Below are 25,925 nucleotides of genomic sequence, written 5' to 3'. Positions count from 1 at the left end.
TGAAGCCATGTATAATTACAACCTCACAAATTCAATGTCATTGGTCACATCCTCTTGAATGTGTTTGTCACTTTGTTTCATGACATTTTTTTCTGTAATGAACAGATGGATTTAGGCTCTCCTCATTCCCACCCCCTCACTGTATAGTTTGGTGGTAAAAACAATACAAGCATCAGGAAATAATCCTCCCGTGTGAATCCTATAGATTTATTAAACAATCCCTTCTCCGAGAACAATATTATTTATATTTTTTACGATTCACAAAAGGAGAGGGTGAGTGCTCTGACAGAACATGGAATATGCCTCATCTTCCTTCTTGGCTCCACGTTGGACACCATCCAACATCAGCAGCCATCTTTGTGCCAAACTGGGTTGCAAGGTTGGCTGATCAAAAACAATGCCATGAAGACTCACACAGGAGCAACAAATTAAAAAAAAAAAAAGTGACCTCAGTCTGCTTGCAAGTGGAAGGCAGCCTTATGCTAATGTTTGTGTTTTTAATTGTTTGATTTGGTCTCTGTAAACATGGCCTCGGGGCAACAGGCTTGTGTGTAAGACAGTTCAGGCTACTTTCTGGACTTGCAGCGTGGCTTCAGGGATCATGTGGCCATCTACGGTAACACTACGGTATTCACGCGAGCAGTTTCCCCCCCCCCCATGTTGTGTTGTGTTTCCTTTTCACTGCAGTATATCCTCATGTTTGCATGTGCACGGAAATGTTCCAAAGCGCCGGCCGCCGATGGTGCGGGTGGTGCTCATTTCTTTATTATGCATGAAAATACAACGGGTGGGAAAATGGGATAACAACCATTCAAGATGGACGATTTGAGACGCACAATGGGGTAACTGTTCTGTTGGTTTTTATTTTTTTGTTTTTTTTTCAGAGAACATGTTGTGGGTGTCTTATTGGCCTTTTTCCATGTTTCTATTACCTTATAATAAGGTCCTTTTATGATGAGCTGAATATTGAAATGAATTTTACTCTCTTTGTGATGGGGACATGTGCTCCCCTGTTTACTTGGCACTTCAGTTTGTTGTCATGCAAATGTTTTGTCATTTCTATGTAAGTACTTGAATAAAGAAAGATACTGCATACCCCCGTTTGCCCTTCTACACATTTGTGCACTTGATTTACATAGAAAATGCGAAAAAAACACAAGTTTAATGCTAATAATGAAACATTACAAGTCAAACTTAGTCAGTTGTGTCCTGATGCTGCTCTCAGGAAACACAAGAGACTGATCCTCCAACTTCCTGTTTGGAGCCCCGTCGTTTGGCCGAAAGGGATGAGGTCCTCGGAAGAAAACACAATTGCTCAATGAAAGTGGATTCGAAGTCAGCGCAAACATGAGCTGGTAAGTTGCTTTAACGTTAATTATTCCCGTGCATTCGGCGCCAATTGCTATAGGCTGGTGAGCTAAACCTATCCTGGTTTTGGCTATTTCCTGGTAGCTCAAACAGTATGGGCATTAACTTCAGGCTAAGTTAGCGCTAGGCGTTTTTCGAAATGCGCATAGGTATAAAGTCACTTTAAGAGTTTTAAAACCAATTCTGTCCGTTAAGTATCGTGTGGTTAATGTAGACTAAAGCTCTGTATGTCAACTGGAGAAGGTTGTAAGTGGTCATCGAGCGAAGGGCGCATGCTAAGCTAACTTGCTCGTACAACCGACGGCGGAATGACATGAAAAGACCATACCTTCAAGTTAGTTTCTTTTATTCTGTTTTATGATCAAAACTTAACTTGAGCATAACTGGAGTGCGAGGCAACGAGCAAGTTAACTCATGTTGGTGACAGCAGACGTTTTTTTTTTAAAGGGCTGTCATCTTCTGTTTACAGTAATGGAACTGTTGCTAGCACGCGTTAGCGTCTTGTCAAGACTGCACTACATCGAGCTAGTTTCACAGTTGTTATCACAATTGTCTATTTAATAACTTCTACAAATTTTCTATTTCTACAAATACAACCCTTCGCGTGTTGCGGTAGGTTAATGACTGAAAAGCAAAATAACTTAAAAGTATCAGATAGTTGAGGTAGCAAAAACGTGCACTCACTTCCGGTTTGTTTCTACAAATTAAGAGGGTTAGCTAAATTGCATTGTTAGGTACACCTGCTCACTCTGAGATCAATAAAATGCAGTGCAGCCATAAAACCACAATTATAAACATTGTTAAAATAATACCTCTCTGACAGTGTCCAAGCAGCATTAGATAAAGCAAATAAAGATGTATATCAAATCAATTGTTTCAACATTTTGCTATTCAAGTCATTGTGACTAAAACAATCCACGCCGTCAGTCAAAATGGTACAGGAACCAGGAAGTGTCTTGCTGGTGCTCTATTTTTAAATGATATTAGCAATTACCATGGCTGAGGTATGTGCGGTTGTACTGTGTAGTCATATTTGTAAAGGTAGACTATTTAGGAATTTGGTACACCTTTGGATGCCATTGTTGGCTGTCTGAAAGGGGTCATTTTTATTATGTGCAGACTTATTTTTTTTCCTATAGCACCATTATAAAACTATAAAACATTAAGTAACTGTACAGGTGATGTAACATTTTAACATTGTTAAATGCCATACAAGTGTAAAAAGAAGTTAGCCGTAATATATTTAAAATTAAAATCCTTAGTCCTCACCCTTAACCTTTAATGACACATGACAGACTTGCAGAGGGAGATGACTTTGTGTGCCTGGGAGACGATATTTTTGTGGTGTATGTTCCCTTCTTCTACTGGCAGTTGCGAAAATGAAACTAGGGTAACAAAAAACTTGACAGACTACTATTTAGGATCATGGGAAGGCAATAAAGAAACTGAAATGATGACAGCAGCTACTTATACGAAAACTGCACTTTTTAAAATTTTGCCCGTCATCCACAATCCTTATTTGAGACATTAACGTGCGTCTTTCTCTTTTCTGCGCGTTCTAAAGATGTAAAAACAGATAAAAAGAAGCAGGTCATTACCGCACATAATGGGACACACCCATTTCGCCTAGAATGCCCACTATTAGAATAACTCCAAAGACGTTTTATCGTTTTATATCCATGCTGTAACCATGTAGCAACAGGCGCATTCATGATAACATGTAATACGTACAGTATTTTGCTGTACTTTGGTCGTTTGAATCATTGCTGGAACTTCCTTCCGGGCGCATTGATTTCACGTAGAAACGATCGCTACACCGAGCGTTAACTTTTCCAAACTCGAAAACAAAAACACAACAGCAGTGGCCGCAGCTGCAGTATGTGGTGTTACTTTTCGGTAACGGCCTGACACGGTGTGAGCGCGGCGCTGATGCGCTATGAGCGAGTGTGGGGTGAAGCTAGTTGCTATCCAGCTAGTAGCTAGCTGATGTGGTGTGGCAAGGTGTCACGACGCCAGTAAAGTAAGTTCTTCGGCCTAACAATGTTAATAACAATAGTAATAACAATGTCGCTGTAGCTTGGTTAATATGCAGGTCACATTATGTAAATGGAGCGTTGTTGATGATTTTTTTTGTTTTTTTTCAGAAAGCTTGCATCTCATTAAGTGCATTCTTAGCTGTCTCTTTGTAGCTGTTTTTATATCTTTATAACACACAGAAAAGAAACAGATGTGTGTTCAAGTCTCACAAGGATTGTGGATGATGGGCAAAATTCCCCAAAACTTGCATTTTCTTTTAAAGTATGGTTCCATCACTTCCATTCTAATGAGCAAAATCGCTTGTGTGTTAGTTGTGTTTTGTCATTTTGGATTAAAGTGACAAAGAATTATCCAGAACTTTCTACAATGGCATTGTTTTGATGGCTTTCTCATCCAAGACTACATTTTCGACTACTGCTAAACAATGGACCGTAAAAGCACGCTGCCTGTCACCCGCACATCATTGCACAATATTATCATCTCTCTGGAAAACAAACCCCGGGCTTGCATCGATGGTGAGTCAGTATTGTTGTCAATCTGTGGGCTCAAAAAGCTGTTTAGATGGTTTAGATGCTCACGGAGCTGAAGTCTTGCAAGATATGAGGGCGTCTTTCATTAAAATGTAGGATCAATTGTGAATTGGAAGGCTTTCGGCCTATTTGTGTTCAAAATTGTTTTAATTTATTTTGGTTCCGCAAATAAAATAGATCTTAACCAAATGTAATAACATTTAGTCATATTGAATTTAGCTATTAAATGTAACCATGGGCATATATAGTATGTTCATTTATGTGGATCTGAGCCAAGCAAAGTTGATCACGGTGCTCGTGCTTGCTTTTCACTATTCATAATGATAGAATGGGAGAACAAGTCTATAAGTCCTTTTTATGTCTGCACATGCATTCACTTTTTATGACACATTCTTGGTGTAAAATTGAAGGAAGATGGTTATCGAGCAAGTAATATGGCGTCATTCAGTTCAGCTGGCATCAATAGCTGGCAAGCAATGCTTCTCCCAGCACGCACCGCCAAACACAAGGTCAAGAGTGGGGTGCACCAGCAGTGAAAAGAGGCCTTTATGGACTCTGCTGAGGGGTGCATTCCAGTGTGGCCTGCACACTTTGCTCCTATGACGTGAGAGCTTTGACTTTGGGGTCATCAACAGAACAATTCCGCTTCCCAACATCTTCAACTGGCACTCTGTGTTCGCTGGAAGAGCTGAGGTCGAATGATGCGCAGTCTCCTCTCAGGGTGAGCGCATTGGCCGTTTAGTGAAAAGCCATTGGCTGTTCCAGCCCGTGCATAATCACCCAGAAGACTGTTATGTCTTTGTTTATGCCTACGTGCTTTCCGACGGTGGTGACGTGTAGTCCATTGCAGTCAAACTTTGAGAGTGCAGTTTGAACACATCGGCAGGAAAGTTAAAGTTTACCAATAAGTTCTCATGATTTTATGATCTTTTTAACGTCATAACAAGATCTCACTATAGAACCTCAGAGGGTTTTTTTGCATGCACTTTGAAACAGATTTCTTCATTGCAAATAATGGAAATGGAATTTATCTGTTCCAGGGTCAAACTGTCAACAACATAAAAATGTATTAACAATACAGACAAGGTTTTAAGTAACACTGTAACAGTCATACAGTTATAAATATAATTAATTCATTCATTTTCTATGCCGCTTAGTCCTCATTAGGGTCGTGGAGGTATGCTGGAGCCTATCCCAGCTGACTTTGGGCGAGAGGTGGGGTACACCCAAGGACTGGTCATCAGACAATGGCAGGGCACATATAGACAAACAACCATTCACACTCACATTCATACCTATGGACAATTTAGAGTCTCCAATTAACCTAACATGCATGTTTTTGGAATGTGGGAGGAACCCGGAGTACCTGGGGAAAACCCACACACGCACGGGGAGAACATGCAAACTCCACACAGAGATGTCCAACGGCGGTTCGAACCCAGGTCCTCCAGATCTCCTGACTGTGTGGCTAACATGCTACCCACTACTACAGTAGTAACAATGTTAAAACAAAAAATAGATTATGTATCCAATTTATATATCTTTTTTTTATTACAGATACTAATGTAAATAATTATATTAATTTTTTTGTGTGTTTTTCACTGTTCACTAGGTCTGTAGTTGCTGAAAAGTTTGGTTGTGGTCAAAAAAGTGAAAACAATATTTCTATGTTACATTTCTTTACCGTTTTATGAGATGGACTTTGGGACTTAAAATTATAAGGTGTAACTTCACATTAAAGGTGCCTCATCCTCATCAGATTTATTGGGAGCATTGTTAGTGGAAAACAGCAAAAATGCATATTTGCAAAATGACATTACATATAAGCAATGCAATTATTATTAAATTATTTACAGTAAGTCGTCCCTCGTTAATAGCGGTTAATTGGTTCCAGACGCGAACCAATTAATCTTAGACATAAATAAGATATTATAGACTAAACAATAGCATTGACAATGTACTACTTCCTGGCTGTATACTACTCTACTGCTGCTATTTGTGGTTAAGGAGAGACTCAAAATTCACTTCAATGGTTTTATTAACAAGCAAAGAATACATGCAGTTAGCGTTCACACAGGAGCTGCTGTCAGCCACTCGCTACACTGCTAAGCTGCTGCTAGCACTCAGCTAACAGTTAACTCTAGTCAGCTGATGCCACACACGTCACCTCCCAGGCCCCGCTTCTTAAAGGCACACATAAGTCACAGATACTGTATTACACTTCTTCACGTCTTTTGAATGTCTTATATTTGTATTTTCATTAATTTGGCCATGTTTATGCTTGAAAATGCTTAACTTTTTTAAACTAATGGGCCATAGTCAACTAAATTAAATTAGTAGATTGCAATATATTGTCACATATTTTTAAAATATTTTTTCATTTGTACTTTTCTTAAAAGTAATGCTAAAATATCATCTTGTTCTCGCAGACCCAATCTCGTGTATTGTCTCGTCTCGTGACACTCCTACTAATAGGCCATACTCCACCATGAACCAGCATGATTTATTAACTAATATATTTTTGAAAAACCTTGATAGAGTGAATTAATTCGAACCACAATGTGGCGAGGTACGACTTTATATCTTACTTGTGATTGCTGGCAGTCCCTAAATTCAGTCAATTAAAGCATCATTGTAATCAGCCTAATGTGCTAATTCAAGTAACAATTCTGTTACCATAATACATAATATTATACTGCAAATGGCTTAGTGCTCACTTTCACCGGAATGAAACGACTCTTATGTGCCAAAAAGAAACAAAAGAGTTATGATTCAAATGCATTCCAGCCCTGAGTGAAAACAGGCCAAAGTGTGATGCTGATGCAGGAACTATCAAAGAATATTTGGAGCGTATTTTTTTAATTGACTAGGCTAATTCTCTTGTTTGGCCACGCTGTGCTCTTTTGATTGAGCTGTCATCAAAAGGCTCTACCTCACACGAGTCGCATTCCTTCCTGGTTGCACAATGCTGCCCTACATCACACCCTTTCTTTTCCATCTCATTAGACTACACACCTTTCTTTTGACGCAGCTGCTGCCTCACCCTCCCTGTCAGCCGCAACTGTCCATCACATAGCTTAGATTTCAGGCTATTAGCGCTGTATCAATGACAACCTAGCAGCTAGAGCTTCTGGTAAAGGCAGTGTTCTCCGTCGCTTGGCTTCACAAAGCACTATGATGCTGGGGAGCAACTTATTAAGGCAAGGCGAGGTTTTGAAATGGGGATAAAAGATGTGTGTGTTTTAACTAAGAACGAAACATCTTCTTTTGCCAAAACAAATCAAGTAAGGGCCTCTGACTTTTTTCAACTGTGTAGAAAAGTTTTTTGTTAACGTATTTCTTCATATACAGCGGTGGCGGGGGCGTTTATATAATCAACTGCAGACCGTACCAGGTGTCTATTAGGGATAAAGCATTTATTGGGAAAAAGGCGTTATTTATTTTATAAAATGCATTTTTATAATCATTTTTTCTACAAGCAAATAATGATACTTTACAATACAATAAAATATTTCATTATTTTGTGTACACTACTGTACTCTCAACCAAACCCTCTCTAGCCAGCCTGTTATGCTCTCTTCTTGTCAGCAAACATGAGTGCTTCTTCATTTTTTTTCCAATTTCAGGTCAATATTTAAATGTTGAGTAGCTTTTGCTCCAGAACATTCTTTATCAACTTCACTGTAAACTTCAGCTTTACAGATGCAATTTCTGCTCTGCAGGAAGTGTGTGTTGTAAAAAAACATCAACCATGACACATGGTGGTAGGAGTCATCGTAAAGGGGATTACAGATGCCAGTATTTTTTCTGAAGGGGAAAATAGTTGTTTATTCAAGGTGTGCTATTGATTTGTTCAAGTGAAGAATGCACATTCACCTGGCTGATTGGGGTGCATTGTCTATTACAGGGGAGACCAAAATTTACGGAAATGTAGTATTTCTGAAAAAATGTGTGCCAGCTTTAGTATGTAGCCAATAATGACTGTTGGGTCATTTTCAGTGTATAGCAATCTGGATCAATCTCCTGAAAGAGGTAGCAAAAGCATGACATAGCAAGCAAAATTTAAAGTTATTTTCTAACCAGTTTGCATATTAAAATAAAGTATCACTTTAATATATATTGCTATGTCATCGTCATCATATCATTATAAATGCTTTAAACTAACCTTACATTGTCACAAACATGCTCCAACATGGTGACGTAGCTCGCACGTAACACAGTGCTTGTGGATGGACCCCGCTTCAAACTCTTAAAGTGCGAGATTCAAGTGTTCTTTGGAACATTGTTTGTTAGCACTGTAGTAAGACACTTCACCTTCCATGTTCCAAACAGTTCACCAAAATTCATGACACATACAATGGTGTGAAAAAGTGTTTGCCCTCTTGTATTTGTACTTTATTTTATTTATCCCACAGCGGGGAAATTCACTTGTTACAGCAGTAAGCAAGATACGCAAGTAAAGAATACAGTGTAAAGAATACGGTCGGTATGAAGGACCTGCGGAACCTCTCCTTCTTCTTCTTCCTAGTTTCTTAGTTTTTTGCATGATTGTCACACTTCAATGTTTCAGGTCATCAAATAAATTTAAATATTAGTCAATAACAACACAACTGAACAGAAAATGCAGTTTTTAAATGAAACTTTTTAATATTAAGGGGGAGAAAAAATCCAATCCAAACCTACATTGCCCTGTGTGGAGAAAAAGTGATTCCCCTGCTGTTTAAACATAACTGAGATTAATTGAGATCTACTGTATCAGTGTGGAAAGGTTTATAACGCCATTTCTAAAGCTTTGGGACAGCGAACCACCGTGAGAGCCATTATCCACAAATGGCGAAAACATGCAACAGTGGTGAACCGTCCCAGGAGGGGCCGGCCAACTAAAATGATCCCTAGAGCGCAGCGAGGACTCATCCAAAGGGTCACAAAAGATCCCACAATAACATCCAAAGAACTGCAGGTCTCACTTGCCTCAGTTAAGGTCAGTGTTCATGACTCCACCATAGGAAAGACACTGGGCAAAAATGGCCTGCGTGGCAGAGTTCCAAGACGAAAACCACTACTGAACAAAAAAAACATTAAGGCTCATCTGAATTTTGCCAGAAATCATCTTGATGATCCCCAAGACCTTTGGGGAAAATACTCTGATGATGATGTGATCTGACGAGACAAAAGTTGAACTTTTTGGAAGGTGTGTGTCCCATTACATCTGGCGTAAAATTAACGCTGGGTTTCAGAAAAAGGACATCATACCAGCAGTAAAATATGGTGGTGGTAGTGTGACGGTCTGGGGCTGTTTTGCTGCTTCAGGACCTAGAAGACTTTTTGTGATAAATGGAACCATGAATTCTGCTGTCCACCAAAAAACCCTGAAGGAGAATGTTCGGCCATCTGTTGGTGACCTCAAGCTGAAAGCAACTTGGGTTCTGCAGCAGTACAATGATCCAAGTCCACCTCTGAATGGCTGACGAAAAAAAAGAAGACTTTGGAGTGGCCTAGTCAAAGTCCTGACCTGAATACTATATTTAGATGCTGTGGCACGACCTTAAAAAGGTGCTTCATGCTGGAAAACCCTCCAATGTGGCTGAATTACAACAATACTGCAAAGATGAGTGGGCCAGAGTTCCTTCACAGCGCTGTAAGAGACTCATGGCAAATTAATTGCAAACCCTTGATTGCAGTTGTTGCCACAAAGGGTGGCCCAACCAGTTATTAGGTTTAGGGTCAGTCAGTTTTCCACACAGTGCCCTGTAGGTTTGGAATTCTTTTCTCGATTAATAATAAAAAGTTTCATTTAAAAACTGCATTTTAGGTTCAGTTGTGTTGTCATTGAAAAATATTTAAATTAGTTTGATGATCTGAAACATTTAAATGTGACAAACGTGCAAAAGAAATAAATCAGGAAGGTGGCAAACACTTTTCACACTTATACACAACGTATACAAGGTGTACACTGACTACCCTAATGTTTAAGTTTATTTTTATATCGTCTCTTGAGAAGATATACTGTAACAAAACTGGTTGCTGAAATGTGAGGGATATACTGCATGTTTAGTGATGACATGCAGTTAATGTACATGGGTTTTTCTGCACACGTGAGTGGAACTGGGAATTCACAGCTTCAGATTGGCCCTGTCAAGGTCCTGAATTTTTGTTCACCCTTTAGACTAGCACTAACCCCCAGTCACCCATCATGCAACTGATGACAGACTGAGATTGTTTGTGTAATTTCAGGATTCCTTTCAAGATTGGACAGCCAAAGAAGCAGATTGTCTCTAAAACTGTAAGTGGCCAGAAGAAAAGATTCTTCTAAATTCCAAAATGTTCAACGTACTAATCTGCAGTGTGTTTAAAAGTCTGTATACAATAGTAGTCTAAATTATACCCTTGCTGGCAAATAACTGACTGTATTTAATGGCGATTTGTTTGAGCCATGTAAGCATGCAGAGGTGGTTTACCTTGAAGTGACCACGAGTAGGTGTTCCCCCTGCCACTTCCCCTGTAATGGATCTCTGGCCCAAGAAGTCAATGACCGCTTCCTGAACCATTCTCGATAATCAAGAAGAGGCTTTGTGGCCACCCAATTAAAGTCAGACACTACACTACACTACACTATAACTGTATGACACAGTGTCAACTACCTCCCTCGTTGTTTAAACCCGCAATGCTTACATGTGGACTCTAATGACCGCAAGTACGGAAGCCATGCTCCCTGGTGGCCTGCCCAGCATATTTTATTTACAGACATTGTTGCACAAATTATATTATCCCTTATCCCAATGAGAACTTGGTTGACAGTGTTTATTGTCAACTAAATAAATCACATTTCGGTGTACACGATCCAAAGACTGTTTTAATCAAACACAACCATACTTACAAACAGTGTTTGTCTGTAAGTATGTAATGAAGTGATCTTCGAATTGTTCCAAACATCCGGCTTCAGATTTATGTGTACTTCTGAACGGAAAGTCAACCCTGAGATGACTTCTTGGCTTTTATATTCTCCCACATTGTGAGGTTAGAAATGACAGAATTCTTATGTGCTCAGACCTTGTGATTAGTCATCTGCTATGATGAAATCATTAAATGAGCCCACACGTTAATTAATGAAGTAATTGATTTTAGCTTTTTTTAAATTTTCTTTCCAGGTTGAAAGAGACTTTGAGAGAGAATATGACAAGCTCCAAAAGTAAGTGACTATTTTAAATGAAATACTTATGTATTTTTTTTCTTCCATTCAAATAATTGTTTTGCCACAGAACCATGCAGTTTACAACACAATGTTTATCTGGGTTGTAACAAAACCTGATACTTAAGTCCGTACGCATATGGATTCCAGTTACTTTTAGGGCCCTCTGAAGTTTGTTTTATTTTTTTCCCAAATTCTGTCGTATTATTTTCCAAATTCCGTCTTTATGTTTTTCCAAATTAAATTTTTACCATTTACACTTATTTTACCAGCATAAAGTGTGTGCTTTCTGGGTTAGTAAATAAAATGCCCGTGAATTAAATTTTAATAAAATTTATTGATGAAATACATCATTGGCCAATTTTGCCCAGTAATTCAGAAATGGATGCCAACTTATCTGATGGAATGTCATGTCAGCTTCCGCACATGTTGCTACAGAATCCTCCACCTGTAGTACCTATGCTTGTGGTTAAGGAAGACGTAGTCACCGATGCAATTCTAATTGTTATTAATGTAAGATATTTTTATGACACACTTATTTAGTTTGCACAATTAGACAAGGATGTGACGAACAGGGGTCTTATTTTGAAAGCCGGAAGTGTGTTTGTGTTTTGCATCTGTTTGTGTGTGTCTTATTTCACTCAAGAGATTACGCGAAGTCAGCGGTCATTGTAAAATGCTTGTTTACATTAACAAGCAGTGAAACACAGCACGGTGTAAACACTCTCATACAGCCCAAGTTGTATACACACAGTCGCACTAGCATGCTCTGCTAAATTAAGCTAACTAGCTAGCTTCCATTCACGCTCCGTAAGGAAGGAGTTTTTTCGCCAACTAGTGCCGGTGTTTCAGGCCGCTGTTTCAGGACACTGTTTCAACATGTTAACCCTTGAGGGTTAATGGAGCGGAGGCAGGTTAGTGTTGTGTGATGAGATTCCGCCACAATTGAGCCGTCCGCTGGGGAAATACTTCCCCACAGAAACGTTCCTTCTCCTCACATGATGTCAATTTCCGCGAGATTCCGCGTTTAACAGTAGATTCCGTTTTTATTGGCCAATTTTGCGATTCTGTTAATGTGGAAATCATAGGGCCCTAAAATAGTAGTGGATAGTTGGTAATGGCAATGGTTTATTACAGTTCAAAATGTCTGAAAAGGAGAAGGAAGAAGCTGAATTTATTTAATCCTACCACTTTTTCATGTTTTAGCAATTAAAATTCTTTTTTACAATTGTTTGTTTAATTCCTGTGGATATCAAATTTTAAATAATTGATAAATACATAGAAAATAAATGTAAAGAAATAAAGTGATTAATGCTAAATGAATTCATAAAGTAGTTGAAGCTTGTTTTTTCATTTGTTTTGAAAAAATAAATATAAAAACCTCTGACCTCATCTGTGAGCAAAGTTTTTTGTGTAATTAAAAATCAATGTAAGTTGTAGAATTTCGGTTGAAACACCGATGATATTCTTTACAAGTAACATTGCACTTAGGTAAGTCTTGATGATAAATGCACCCTAGACTTGTGCACCTGAAGTTAAGATAACTCTCCTGTGGAATATGATGAAGAACCATGTGAACTTCATCAGTAAGGTGTGGTGCCAGTAGACCTTGCAAATGACTCAGAAGCAGCAGGCTTGTACTGGCATTTTGGTGCTCCACCCATGAGATTCTTATCAGTGTATCATGGGAAATCTTTGACCTAAAAAGCTGCGATTCCTGTTTAGTGCTTTGCCTTACAGGGTATATCATCTCTCATCTTGCTCAGCAAAGACTTAATGGACAAATCAGCGTCCTTTGAGTTGATTGTGGCGCTACAGGTGTGGTGTAGATGTACCAAAAGCATGTAATCACTCTTGTAAAAAATGACAGTGGCCACATGACCACTAACAAGATTAGTGTGGATGCCAAAAATAAACATTTCTGTACTTTATAAAAGAGAGCAAAGAGCAGCACTGAAAGCTTTTGTTGGACAGGAACTGTCTGCTTTCAACTACTCTGCTTGATATGATTAGATAGTAATTAATTCGACAATTGCTCATTGAGTATAGCCAGTGCTATAATTTTTTTTTCTGTCATTTTCTTAAAATGCAGCACCTCCCTTGACTTCACGCTTTGAAAACATCCGATCTGCTCTTGTTTTTATCATTTTATAATCTTCATGTTCCCCATAGTTTGACATAGTTACTTCCAATACCATATGTATCATAAGTAGGGGTGTCATGATACGTTCAGCTGACGAGCAGATGCGATACATGACATTGTGGCTCACAAGAATGAGACAAAACTATATTTTAACTTTTTTTTTTTAACTACAATGACAAAATGTAGGACTAGACAAACAGACGTTTTTAAAAATTTAACTGAGTCACAAAACAATGCAGGTACATTTTGAAATGTTATAACTTTGCATGCATGACCTAAGCACGATGCTTTTAAGTTGAACTTATTTCCACAAATTGAAACAAAAACTAGAAATTATAAAAGTTGAAATAATGACAGTTGTAGCTGCTACTACTAGTCATTTTATGTTGATGTGTAGTTATGAAAAGACACATGTAAAATAGATTAGCTTTTATTTTTACGCTAAAAGTTCCCATGATGTTTAGCATGCTGTACCAGGAAGTAGGTCTGAATTGAACGACAGCTGGTGAACTCAGATGAGTGACGCTGGAAACACTGAGTGCAGGTTGCATTGCAAGGTTTATAGTGTGTGTAAAGCGCTTAATGTGCAGTTCCAATCCTTCCTTGTGCACTGCCACTTCCATATTATGTGTATTATCATTCACAGTAGTGATGCCATCGATAGACATCTGGCTGCCCTCTTCCCGTGAGACAGCTTTTCTCTAAATGACAAATATGGTCACGTTTTAATCTCGAGATCTCGTGTGCCTCAGAACAGGAAAGTAGAGCAACACAATAGTGCTGTGCATGAATTATTACTGTGAGCGTATTCTGTATTGTGTATTAAAAGTAATGAAGTGTACTTTTTATACTGCAAAGCTTGTATAGCCATCATGTGCTTTTCGAAAAGGCTTATTATTCCTCATTTGTCACATAATTGTATTGTGTTGATCAGTTTTCAACATGTGATTTTGCGCCAAACTTGTGGCTTCACAGAGCTGACATTGGGGCAGAGGGGCATGGAGCAGCAGCTGTTCCATTAGTCCACCCTATTATCACCTTTTGGAAAGAGCTTCAAGCCTCACCTGACTCTCCTCAGCCTCACTGTCTGGCTCTCTATCAATGTTGAAAACAGCAAATGCACAACAACACAGCATGAGAGATTTTGAAGTAGTAATAGTAGTAGTAATAGTAGTAGTAGTACAGCAAACACAAATTCATTGAGAGAACCAACAATAATTTGAAAAATGCACCCTGGATGTATAAGGTCCTACCTATTGCATGCTTGCTTGTTTAGACACTTACATGTTTTCATGCATCATGACAAGGAAGTTGCTCTACCAGTTGATCTGTTTCCAAATGGTTTTAGAAATGATCTGTGCAATTTTGAGTTTGCGGGTATTTACATTTCACTAGAAATACCTCCGTTTTCTAATGTGATGTGTCCAAACCTCACAGCACACACACGGGAAGCATCTCTGGAATGACCAGATACTGACTGAATCCTGCCAGAAGTATTGCTAATAATATTGGCTGTAGCTTTTTGCCGGAGTAACAAAAACACATTTTGTGAATATGAGAAAATAAAGCTTGTGATTGCTTCAGAGGACATCTGATGCAGCTCATGAGTCCCAGTTGCATCTAATTGGTGAGAGTGATATAAGAAGTTAGTGTGGAGATTGTTCTGACAGAGTGTTTCTTCCCTGTGCTGTGAACAATAAGACGCGGCGTTGCATCATTCACTGCAAATGACATTTTTGGAACAAACCTCCATCTGGTCGCTGGCGATTCTCTGTGAAACCCTTGAAAACGTCAAGACGCACAAAAGCATGTAGAAAATTAGATATGATAGGTATTAATTAATGTATCCTCACTACCCTTTAGACCACATGTGTCAAACCAATGGCCCAAGGGACAGATCTTGCCCACGCGATTAAAAAAAAAAAAGTCCAGCCTGCTGCATGATAAAGACTATTAATAAGTATTCGCCCTTTTAAACTCACTTTTTTTCCCTTGATGCAGTCCATCCATCACTTGTTGTCTATACAAACGCACTGCAGCAGCATGCAAATGTGTATTGCTGTGTATTTTTTAGCCAACAACTATACTGGAGAAACGTAAAGCTCAAGCATACTGTAATTCATTCTGGGATGCTGGTCCACCTTCAATTTGTTCACATTTTAAAACGTTTTTCCCATGATAAACAATATCAATAATATTCTTAATGAACATACAATGGTAAAGTAACTTAACCAACAATAACCAAGACAATAATACGTCTGCAATTGGCTGGCGACCAGTCCAGGGTGTACCCCGCCTGTCGCCCGAAGTCAGCTGGGATAGGCTCCAGCATGCCCCCACGACCCTAAAGAGGAGAAGCGGTATAGAAAATGGATGGATGGATGGATACAACACAAGTCTTATCGTAAAGGATGACTGAGGTGGGACTTATGTGACAGTGTACATGATAACTTTTATGTTTCTGCACGATTTTGGACGTATAAAATTCTGGTCAAAATTTTGGTCAGTTTAACAGAGCTGACATAGGGGCAGTTTCGGCATTCTGTGGTGTTTTTAAATTTAGAGGTACCACTGTAGAAAACTATCTATACAGTGTGATTAAATTAAATAACTATCAATATAGGCCTTCTTTGGCCCACTAATGTTTTCAGTTTTCCATTTCAACCCACTCAGAAGTGAAGAAATGCAAAACCAAAAAAAATCAGTTGTTTTAGTGACGATAATATAGAGCTGTGTGGGTAACTCATTATGTAACAGAATCAATTGTAGGTGCATGATTCTAATGTAGCATGGCTCCTGGAGCAAGTCCTTGATTATTCGGCAGCCAAAATCATTTGTGCTGTTAATGTACATGTGTATTTTTTAGAACATTCTCTTCTCTTTGCCTTTTTGGAACCACATTTTTTCCTCCTGCTTGGAAGCCCCTCAATTAAACATTTGGTTTGTAGACGTGTGTGTGTGTGTGTGTGTGTGTGTATACGTGTGTGCGTGTGTATGCGATACAAACATTTTCATGTCCTGTGTCCAGCTTCCATTGTACCCCCTCATCTTTCCATGGAATAGTATCCCTCAAATAATAAATCCTACTAAGCAATGCTGGAAATGGAGTCCCATTTCCTTTTTCATCAAACCAGGAGGAAAGCTATGACCGTGGTCTCAGGGGAGATTGCCATCCCCTCGTTTGCCTCAATTGATATAATGAATATCATGCATTTTCAGTCGCTTTAGTGTGGTAATTGTCGTTTTTAACACCCATCACTAGAATATGTACAGTGGAATGATGGAAGACATTAATTTTTTTGGAGCAAATATACTTGATGTTAGAGAACGGTTCCGTATTTTGTTAATTATCTAAAGGATGCTATAATAACTTTCTATGTGGAGTCAGTGAAATGTGTAATTCCCTCTTGAACCACACTTTCTTTTGTATGACTTTATTCAGAGCCTTTAATTGCATTTTTGGTTTAATATGAGCCATGATAAAACTGTAGAACTCTTGCACTTTTACTGTTTTTTTTTTTCCACCATTAGTTTCTGTTCTTTTGTTTTCCATTGACCCATATTTGCTGCTCTCCTGTATTGCCACAGCGGATTGTTGCTGATAATCACTCTTCTATTTCTTCTTGTCGCACAGGCTGGAGGATCAGACAAAAAAGCTTCACAAGGACATGAAGAAAAGCACAGAGGCTGATTTAGGTTTGTTCTGCTACCAGCTTGTGTGTTCCCGCTTTTGTATGCCATCGATCACTACTTGTTCGCACACTTGATGTTGATTGTCAGGTTTTTCAAGGCTGGTTTGTTCGCTGGTGTACCAGATCTCAACTGGGATGAAAGTGTGCAGAACACCGCCTTAAGGGCTGTTTACACGTTCCTTTTTATTTTTTTTTTTTAATGTAAGCATATAAAAATAAGCATATAAAAACTTGTCATTTTGGCTGCTCGTTTACACAACAATGATGTAAAAGGACATGTAAATGCACAAGTACATCAAAATCACCTATGAATGGCAGAGTGCAAGGGACATTTTTGTACTGTCAAGTGTGGGCAGGGAAGGAAGGAAACCTCAATGTTGAGGTCTACAAAAAACCTGCTCACACAGACCAGTACTTTTACTCCCATCACCCACTAGAACACAAGCTGGAGATTATCAGAACTCTCGAAGACAAAGCAGAGAAGATCCTTAGCACCGTCAACACACTACTAAACACTTTACTTTATTGGAAACCCAATAAATAAAGTCAGGAAGCATAACCTCCTCTTCTCCAGAGCACAAGCAACCTTTCCGTCTCGATAATAAGACCACAACGTTGCTTGGTTATCACCGTGGCTTTCATTGGAGCAGGTCATTTGACATGGTCAATAATACAATCGTTACCCTTAATGATAGATGTGACAGTTGAATGGCTAAGACCAAAACTGCGGCAAATAATTGGTGGACGTTTCGCCTATCTCGGAGCTTCTGACGATGTCCATTTTCACTTCTATGGTGATGGCCTACCTTATGCCTGGTAGACATAATGAAGTGAAAGTTCAGTTAGTTCAGAAGTGCAGAGTTAATTAATAACCAGTGTCATCCACTCCCTTTAGCTGTGAATGAGAGACACATTCTATCCATCCACGGTGCGCCGCTGCACGCATCCTTGCAGCACACAGCGCATATCCATCGGCTGCGCGTGCTGAAACTAGTTCTCATTGTTTACGGACCAAAATCAAGTAATACATTAATTTATGGGAGTATGTACGTAACCATGAAATGCCGAAACTCGGAACGCCGTAACCCGCGGACCAGCTGTATGTAATAAATGAAACTGTTCCATCACTCATAAAGTGCTAAATAAACACCCCAGTCATCAAATGACCCTTAAAATTAAAATTTCTTTCTCAGTGATATCACACAAGATCACAACAGTATCTAGCAATTTGTTACTTGTCAGGTGGTATAAAAATCAGAAACACTACACCTTGGTAATTAATTGGCTCAAGTGGGCTTCAGGACAAAGGAGTGTGAAAACAGACAAGTGACACTTCCACATCTGTATCAAGGCCATTTTCGCCACAGCCTTCTTCTGTCAGCTGGTTTCTGCGGCACCATAACTCATTAATTTTGACGCTTAAGCTATAATCTGGCATGTATGCTCTATGGCTAAACAAAGTGGTGCAAGTGTCAATTTTATTATAACAATAATAATTAGGGGTGTTTAACATGTTAACATTTCTTGTTCAGAAAAAAACACCCACACTATAATGAATAAATAAATGAAAATCACATGATAAATGATATTTATTGATTTTAATGCCTGATGCAACTAAAGGTACATTTTTCTTGATAATAACCAAAATCACAGTTCTTACATGAATTGCTATGGCATTGTACTGCCAAAAGATTTAACTCTTATGAGCTATTTTTGTTGTCACTGTTATATTTGTCCAAACAAAGGCCTCCAAATAAGGCTCACTCTGTGCATTGCTGCAGCACCTACACGTTTCATAGAACAACGGCAAACAGAGTGAGACCTCTTGTCAGTCATACAGTCGCATTGTCTCTTTGGGGGGAAGGTGGGGCCACTAGCGTACGCACAGCAAAAGAGTGGAGCATTCTGAGGAGCAATGACAAGTAATGTGATAGAAATTACGAGGGGAAAAGATGCTTGCAAAGCCAAATGCTACAGCCTCCCTGTGAGAATATTAATAATGACCAAGGTGAGCCCATCAACACGAATGTATGCCGAATTTAGTCAAAAGTGATAGCAACATAAAAGGCAACAAAATGAACTTGCCCACCTCAAACATATCTACATGGCCCAGTTTTCTCATCTGAGGGGGAAAAAAAAACCCTACACATCAAGAGGCAGAGCTTACATTGTGACAGTCAACACTCTCTGAGACGTTTGGTCGGCGAAGTAAATGCAAACGCAATAGTGCAAAAGTGTGTGTGTTGACAGATGGTCATCCAAAAGAAATGCTGTTCTTTATTACAGTTAAAAAGCCACGTTTGACAGACAGTACGAATTACCTGTGAGAAAATACATGTCTATGAGAAATTCCAGTCTCATGCATTGTCTCATCTAGTGAGTTGGGTGTCTCGTGACATGCCTAATAATAATTGGTGCCATCAGTTTTTGGTGCCTTGGTGAATGTTCAACACGGCAGCTGACCCCTGGACACCCCCTCAAATGTCTCTAATAGGGGCATGCTTAACGTTTGCTGAATCTTAGAAAAATTTTCCTGTATTTTTTTTTTATATACAGATGTTTCACAAAAATACATTTTATTAACATAATTATATTCCACTTGCATTACATGAGAGAGATAGTCATGCTTACTGTATTTCTTTTAGTTGATAAGGTGCAGTGCAGTTACACACCACTGCAAACTACAACCACTATGATAAAAATGTTAAATCAATACCAAGCTGACAATGCCATGTAAAAGTGAACAGTATCATACAGTATTTTTGTAGAGACCTCTCACACATCATACCTAATGTTGCATTTACCAGTGACAATGTTAATAATATCCTCCACCTGTTTGTTTGTGTGGCCCAGCAATGTCTAAAGCTGCAGTGAAGATCTCCGCAGACCTTCTAAGTAACCCACTATGTGAGCAGGACCAGGCCTTCCTGGAGTCCATGACAGCTTTAGACACCGCCATGAGGAGGATGGACTCCTTCAACCAGGAGAAGGTCAGAATTCACAATCCCACGTTCTCCTCTATGCCTCTCTGTTTTATATTCTTGGCATCAGGTATTGAATTTGCACCCAGGAAAATGTCTTTGTCAAAGCCCTGTTTTTTCATGTTTGTCAATATTTTTCCTCATACTGTCATTTCCAAACTCTGTGTGTCTTTTTCATCTGTTTTTTTCATCCCTTTAAGACCAAGCTGCTGGTTATCAGCTGTCAACATTAATGCATTTGTGACTCACTGGTCTCTAAAATAACTCCTACTATACAATAGACACATTTTGTCAAGATTAAAATATGCACACCACAAATTCTGAAGCTTCTGAAGGTAACTTGTTGTATTAAATGCATGTTTATGGTCTACTGCTCTATTTGGTGATGCAATGCAAAACCACCAACAAGAGTTGAAAGTTCAGCCCAGTTGTTTTTTTTAATTATTGTATTTTATTATTTAAGGCTGTCAAAAATTATTGGTGGTAACTAATTTATTTAATTAATTACGTAGAATTTTTTTGTGTAATTAATGTGTGCACACCACGGCAAGCACGTCTCTCTGTGTGGAGAGGCAAGAAGGCAAGAAGGAGGCACAGTGTAGAATCCTCACAGAGGCACACAGTCTGACTCTCTTTTATAACTTTAATCTTATCTGAACACATCAACAGCCATGCAATTCCAACACCATATATGTATCTCAAACTTACAAACACATCTGTGGTCCGTTCTTCCTCAGAACGGCGCTTCATCATTCACATTACAAGAATGTGAGATGCATTCAGGGACACTCCGAATATCACAACAGCCGCTTTATTATGCATGTATGTGTGGTCTAAATAAACAGAAAGACAAAGAAAAACATGAAGTGGATAATGTTATCACTCACTCAGTAACTCTTGATGCGGATGCACAATTTGCTCTATTAAAGTATCCTGGGAAATCCCAGAAAATACACTGAAGGCATGTAAATTAACCTTAAATTCTGTGATGTTCATTCCGTGAACGCAACCCTTCATTGCTCATAATAATGCTAAAGTGTGATTCAAATGTTCTGCTACTATTAAAGAAACTCATGTTAGGCAAATAGATTTTTAGACGTGTGTTATCTTGAGCATCATTTTCAGTTCATTTCGTGTTGTTAATGCATACAAATATATATAATCCTGTACTGTCATTTATTTTTCTATTAATAAAATACAGTAAAAATTGGGATATTTCAGACATCGTTGCAAATGGTGATTAATCATGATTAATTAATTTTAAAACTGATTATTCTGATTACAATTTTTAATCATTTGACAGCCCTGGTTGTTATTAATTATTTGAATGTATACCCAGGGTGGCCCAAAAAAACATATCAACACTTTAAATAATTGTAAACTAGGTTTATTATAATTTGTTCAATTTTAAAAATGTAATAAAATTTGCAGACATTTTATTGTTTTGTCTATTCTTGTCCAGTGCTGACAACGCAAAGCAATTGAATCGCACACATCACGAAACAATTCATGAAACGTGAACATACATCAGTAACTTATCATTTCAGACTGGAAAATTTCCTAACAAAATGAAAATAGCTAAAGTAATTCCAATCTTCAAAAATGTAGACAAACATGAATTTATAAATTACCGACCAGTTTCCTTATTACCCCAATTTTCTAAAATTATCGAGAAGTTATTTACTGACAGTTGGACAAATTTATTAATAAGAATGAATTACTAGCAGATTGTCAATACGGACACAGAGCTAACATTTCAACCTCTACTGATCGAAATCAGGAAATCGCTACTGCTATAGACAACAGAAGATGTGCAGCCACTGTATTTATGGATCTGACAAAAGCTTTCAATACAATTAATCACAATATCTTAATTTCAAAATTAGAAAGGTACGGAATTAGAGGATTGGTTTTGAATTGGGTTAAAAGCTATCTAGTAAAGAGGAAACAATTTGTAAAGTTAGGAGAATACACATCTGGGAGTTTATACACTACGTGTGGAGTACGCCAGGGGTCCATATTGGGACCAAAACTGTTCAATTTGTATGTCAACGACCTTTGTAAAGTAACAAAGGACTTAAAGTTGGTGTTATTTGCGGATGATACCACTGCCTTTTGTCCTCCTCGCGATACGAACAAAGCCTTTCCATCAATGGTAACACTGTATTCAAGATTCAAGATTCAAGAGAGTTTCATTGTCATGTGCATGGTAAAACAGCAGTTATACCATGCAATGAAAATCTTATTCTGTTCATTCTCCCAACAAAAGAAAGAAAACACAAGAAAGAATAAGAACATAAGAAACATAAACACATAAACATATATACCAATAAATTAAGCAACAAAAACAGAAGACACATTAATACAAATAAATAATACAAATAAATAAATAAAGTGCTATGAGTGTGTGCGTGTGTTGTGTGTGGCGTGTGTGAGTGCTTCGTTGAGAAGCCTGATGGCCTGTGGGTAAAAGCTGTTTGCCAGCCTTGTGGTCCTGGACTTCAAACTCCTGTAGCGTCTGCCTGACGGTAGGAGTGTGAATAATGAGTGTTGTGGATGTGTGCTGTCCTTGATGAGGTTGTGTGTTCTTCGTAGGACTCTAGTTTTATAAATGTCTTGCAGTGAGGGGAGGGCTGCCCCAACAATGTTCTGTGAGGTCTTGATCACCCGCTGGAGTGCCTTCCTATCACGTGTTGTACAGTTACCGTACCAAACAGTGATGGAGGCGGTAAGGACACTTTCGACTGTATGCCACTCAGTGCAGCAGAAACACTCCATTTCTCTCAGCATGACTTGCTCCGCATCTGTTACGAATTTTCCCATTCTTGCGGGCTCAGCTTCTAAAACTTGTAGCTCGTGCTCTGTATATTCAGGCTCAAAAAGATAAGGCTCTGTATCCTCATTCTTCCAAAAGTAGTTGGCGGCGGTGGCTCTCAGAAAGTCTGCCATGATTAGTAGTAGCAAACAGACACGCGCTTGACATGCCGCTGTTGTTTATGGAAGTAGCACTAGATATGAAATCAGTGCGCCCAGTAAAGAAGTTCCGGTCATGTTTAAAATGACAAAAATACAGCAAAATACTGTAAGTATTGAACGTTATCATGAATGTACCTCTTACTGCATGGTCATAGTGTGTGTGTGTGTGTGTGTGTGTGTGTGTGTGTGTGTGTGTATATCATGTTGTCCTCATTGTCCTCTCTTTAGAATGCAATGAAAAGGGAAAGACGTGTGCTCTTGTTACACATAAGGATGGTGGATAATGGGCACAATTCCAAAAAAAGTGTAGTTTGCCTTTACGATAAATATCTCCCCTCACCCTCCAATCACATTACAGAAATGAAAGTACAGAAAATGTATTCAATTTGTGGTGGTGAGGCTTTTTCTGTGAAGGTTTTTTTTTTTTCACCATTTTCAGTGTTGGGCTGACCAGGATGTGATGTAATGGCGACATATATTGCACGTAACACAAACAGAAATTCGGATTCTAACGCATACCATGGACATTATGCTATATCTCTGATTCTGAATCATTCTTACTTTCATTATTGTCTGAAGTTAAACAAAAAAACAGAGAAATAACCCGGAAATACTCCGAAGTTCATACAGTATAGTGTGTCAAGGTAGAGGTCAGCTCATTTGCATATAGTCTTCCTCGATTCAATTTTAGTCATATTGTGTGCAGGCTGTTCAGTCTATGTGAGTAACGCGTAACATTTTATCGGAGTTTGGTCGAAGTACATGTTTTGGATGCAGCAAAACGCTTTTGGCGCACAAGGCGGTGTTGTACGTCCAAAATCACAGCAGCTGAAACGTAAGTTCTACCTTGGTCCTAGCAGAAGCTGTAGTAATTGTACACTTGATCAAACTTAAGATTTGTTAGATCAAACCACAATCACTTCAAAACATAACATTCGCATCCGCTTCAGAAATGCACTACTTTGTGGCTCTACGCTCTATACATCATGGGAATTGTAGTTTTTTTTAGCCATAAATTAGCTGTATCACTGTTTTAGAACAAGGGTTCAAAGCATGTGGAAAAAAGTAGCGGCTTATACTCTGGAATTTACGGTATATATGAAGCAGACTCAATAGAAATATTGGTTTTAATTTGATTATAATTTGAGAAATTAGTACAAGTACAGTACACACATTTTTGCTAACAGTACATTCTCATTTCTACTTTTATCTTGCAGTGTAAAAATAAATAAAATAAAACTCACAGCAGTCTCACATTGTTTTGTTTGCAATCGGGCAATGACAGACACAACAAGAGAAAACAGTGTGCAATGAGAAAATCTAGCGCAGGCTGTCAGGTAGTTGCTGATAACAAAGCATATTCTTCTTTTCACAACAATATATCTTCTCTCTCTTCCTCAGTGTTCTTGAGTTCTTTTGGGTAGAGTCATGGCCACAGGTAGCTGTACTGTGAATTTTATTAGCACAGCATTACCCTGCTGATGTGTTTTTATTTTGGTCACATTTAGTTTTAATGCAATCTCTTCCGTAGAACGTAGAAGTTTCTGACTAGCAGCAAACAGCTTTGTGTTTTTGTGGCAAGGATGATGCAAATAATACGTACTGTATGCAATGAATTTTTTTGTATTCATCAGTTTAACTCTGATCTATAAAAGATGGCTGCTTCTCCTTTAAGGCGATTGTACAAAATGTGCTTTTTTTAATTGCTTGTATACACATCTCTAGAGTGCCTGCCCAAACATCAAGTGTGAAATTACACAACCACTTAATTTTTATATTAGCTGCCAATATAAGAAAACGTGTCCAGCAAGCCGTTCAGATTTTGGCCGTATTGTGACGTCACAATAGGGCTAATTTACGTAAGATAAAAGATCCGCCATTTTCTTTAATCATAAATTACTACTTGCACCACCATTATGTAGAAGTACGAAGTTAAGCACAGTTGCAATGTTGTTGGATCACATACACATGTATTAACATCACCTCCAAGCCACAGAGGACAACAGTGCAAAGTGGACTAATTTTGTTTATGATTCTTACCCGTTCCTCTCGGGGCTCCAGACCATGGTCGGGAGTGCAGAGGAGCTCTGTTTGCTGCTCCAAGGCTGAAGACTGGAATGTCTTTACTATGATGTACTCCAACTCCAACTGAGCAGTGGCTTATTAGCATGAGACAGGACAGCTCCCCCAAAACCGTCTCCTCATTACAGAATTGTTTAGAGTGGGCTTTAAGTGAGCTATAATGCTATAATTCTGCATCCTTTGGGTATTTTGACTGAAGCATGCCACAGACATCTTAGAACTGTATTAATCTGTGGATGCATGCATAGTATGTCTCCTTTCATTTCTCTGGTAGCCACTTTGTAAGTGCTCCCAACCATAGGACTGGAGTGGAACAATGCCAAAAGCAACAAATGACTCAACTGGCCTGCCTCCTGCTTGTGTATTACACTCTCGCCACTAAAATAGGACATACTACAAAGAGAATGAATAGTTAATAGAGCTCAGCTACATCAGCTTAGTTCCCTACTGTTTGAGCTCAGTAAAGCCAATCTCAATCAACAAGGGGCATTGACCTATGTAGAATGCTTTGAGAGCGTACCAGGACTTGGTTTGCCTTGGCATGCAGTCATAGCATTGTCTTTTTTTTTTTTTTTTTTTACCTTGTACTACCTCCTTTTTGTCTCTTCACTGTAAAGTTGACTCGTTATATCCATACCTGCCTGCTTCTAAGGCAGTGTGGTAGCAAGGAGCAAAGTGTGCAAAAACATGTATGCTCAGTTTCTTGTTCTTCTCTGAGACTGTGATGTGTTTACTAGTAATTCAGCAGATCCCAGTACAAGTTCCGCCACAGCAGTGGTGGACAGACATCATCCAGAGAGGATTTGACAGGTCTTCACACCAGATATTGCCTCCACTTCTTTCAGTCTTGCTAAATAAACTTCCTAACCTTCACTTTTTGTAAAGTGGCTAAACATGAGCTCAAGGCAAGATATTTCTTGATCATTC

The 25,925-nt window shown here is 38.7% G+C and overlaps 1 protein-coding gene across 1 annotated transcript in view; it reads left to right on the top strand.

Moving 5' to 3' along the window:
- Positions 1-1,241: 1,241 nt before the first annotated feature.
- The window catches only part of bin3 (bridging integrator 3), a 41,797-nt gene continuing 17,113 nt past the window's right edge, over positions 1,242-25,925 (top strand). The window contains exons 1-5 of the mRNA XM_054773025.1: positions 1,242-1,355; positions 10,170-10,218; positions 11,084-11,124; positions 16,902-16,963; positions 19,813-19,949. Of these exons, the coding sequence (XP_054629000.1) occupies positions 1,348-1,355; positions 10,170-10,218; positions 11,084-11,124; positions 16,902-16,963; positions 19,813-19,949 (297 nt within the window). The 5' untranslated portion in view covers positions 1,242-1,347. The remainder of the gene's footprint in view (positions 1,356-10,169; positions 10,219-11,083; positions 11,125-16,901; positions 16,964-19,812; positions 19,950-25,925) is intronic.

This window comes from Dunckerocampus dactyliophorus, chromosome 4 (assembly GCF_027744805.1).
Source record: "Dunckerocampus dactyliophorus isolate RoL2022-P2 chromosome 4, RoL_Ddac_1.1, whole genome shotgun sequence".
NCBI lineage: Eukaryota > Metazoa > Chordata > Actinopteri > Syngnathiformes > Syngnathidae > Dunckerocampus > Dunckerocampus dactyliophorus.
The sequence above is the reverse complement of the archived record's forward strand: the minus strand, read 5'-3'. Positions and strand labels throughout refer to the sequence as shown.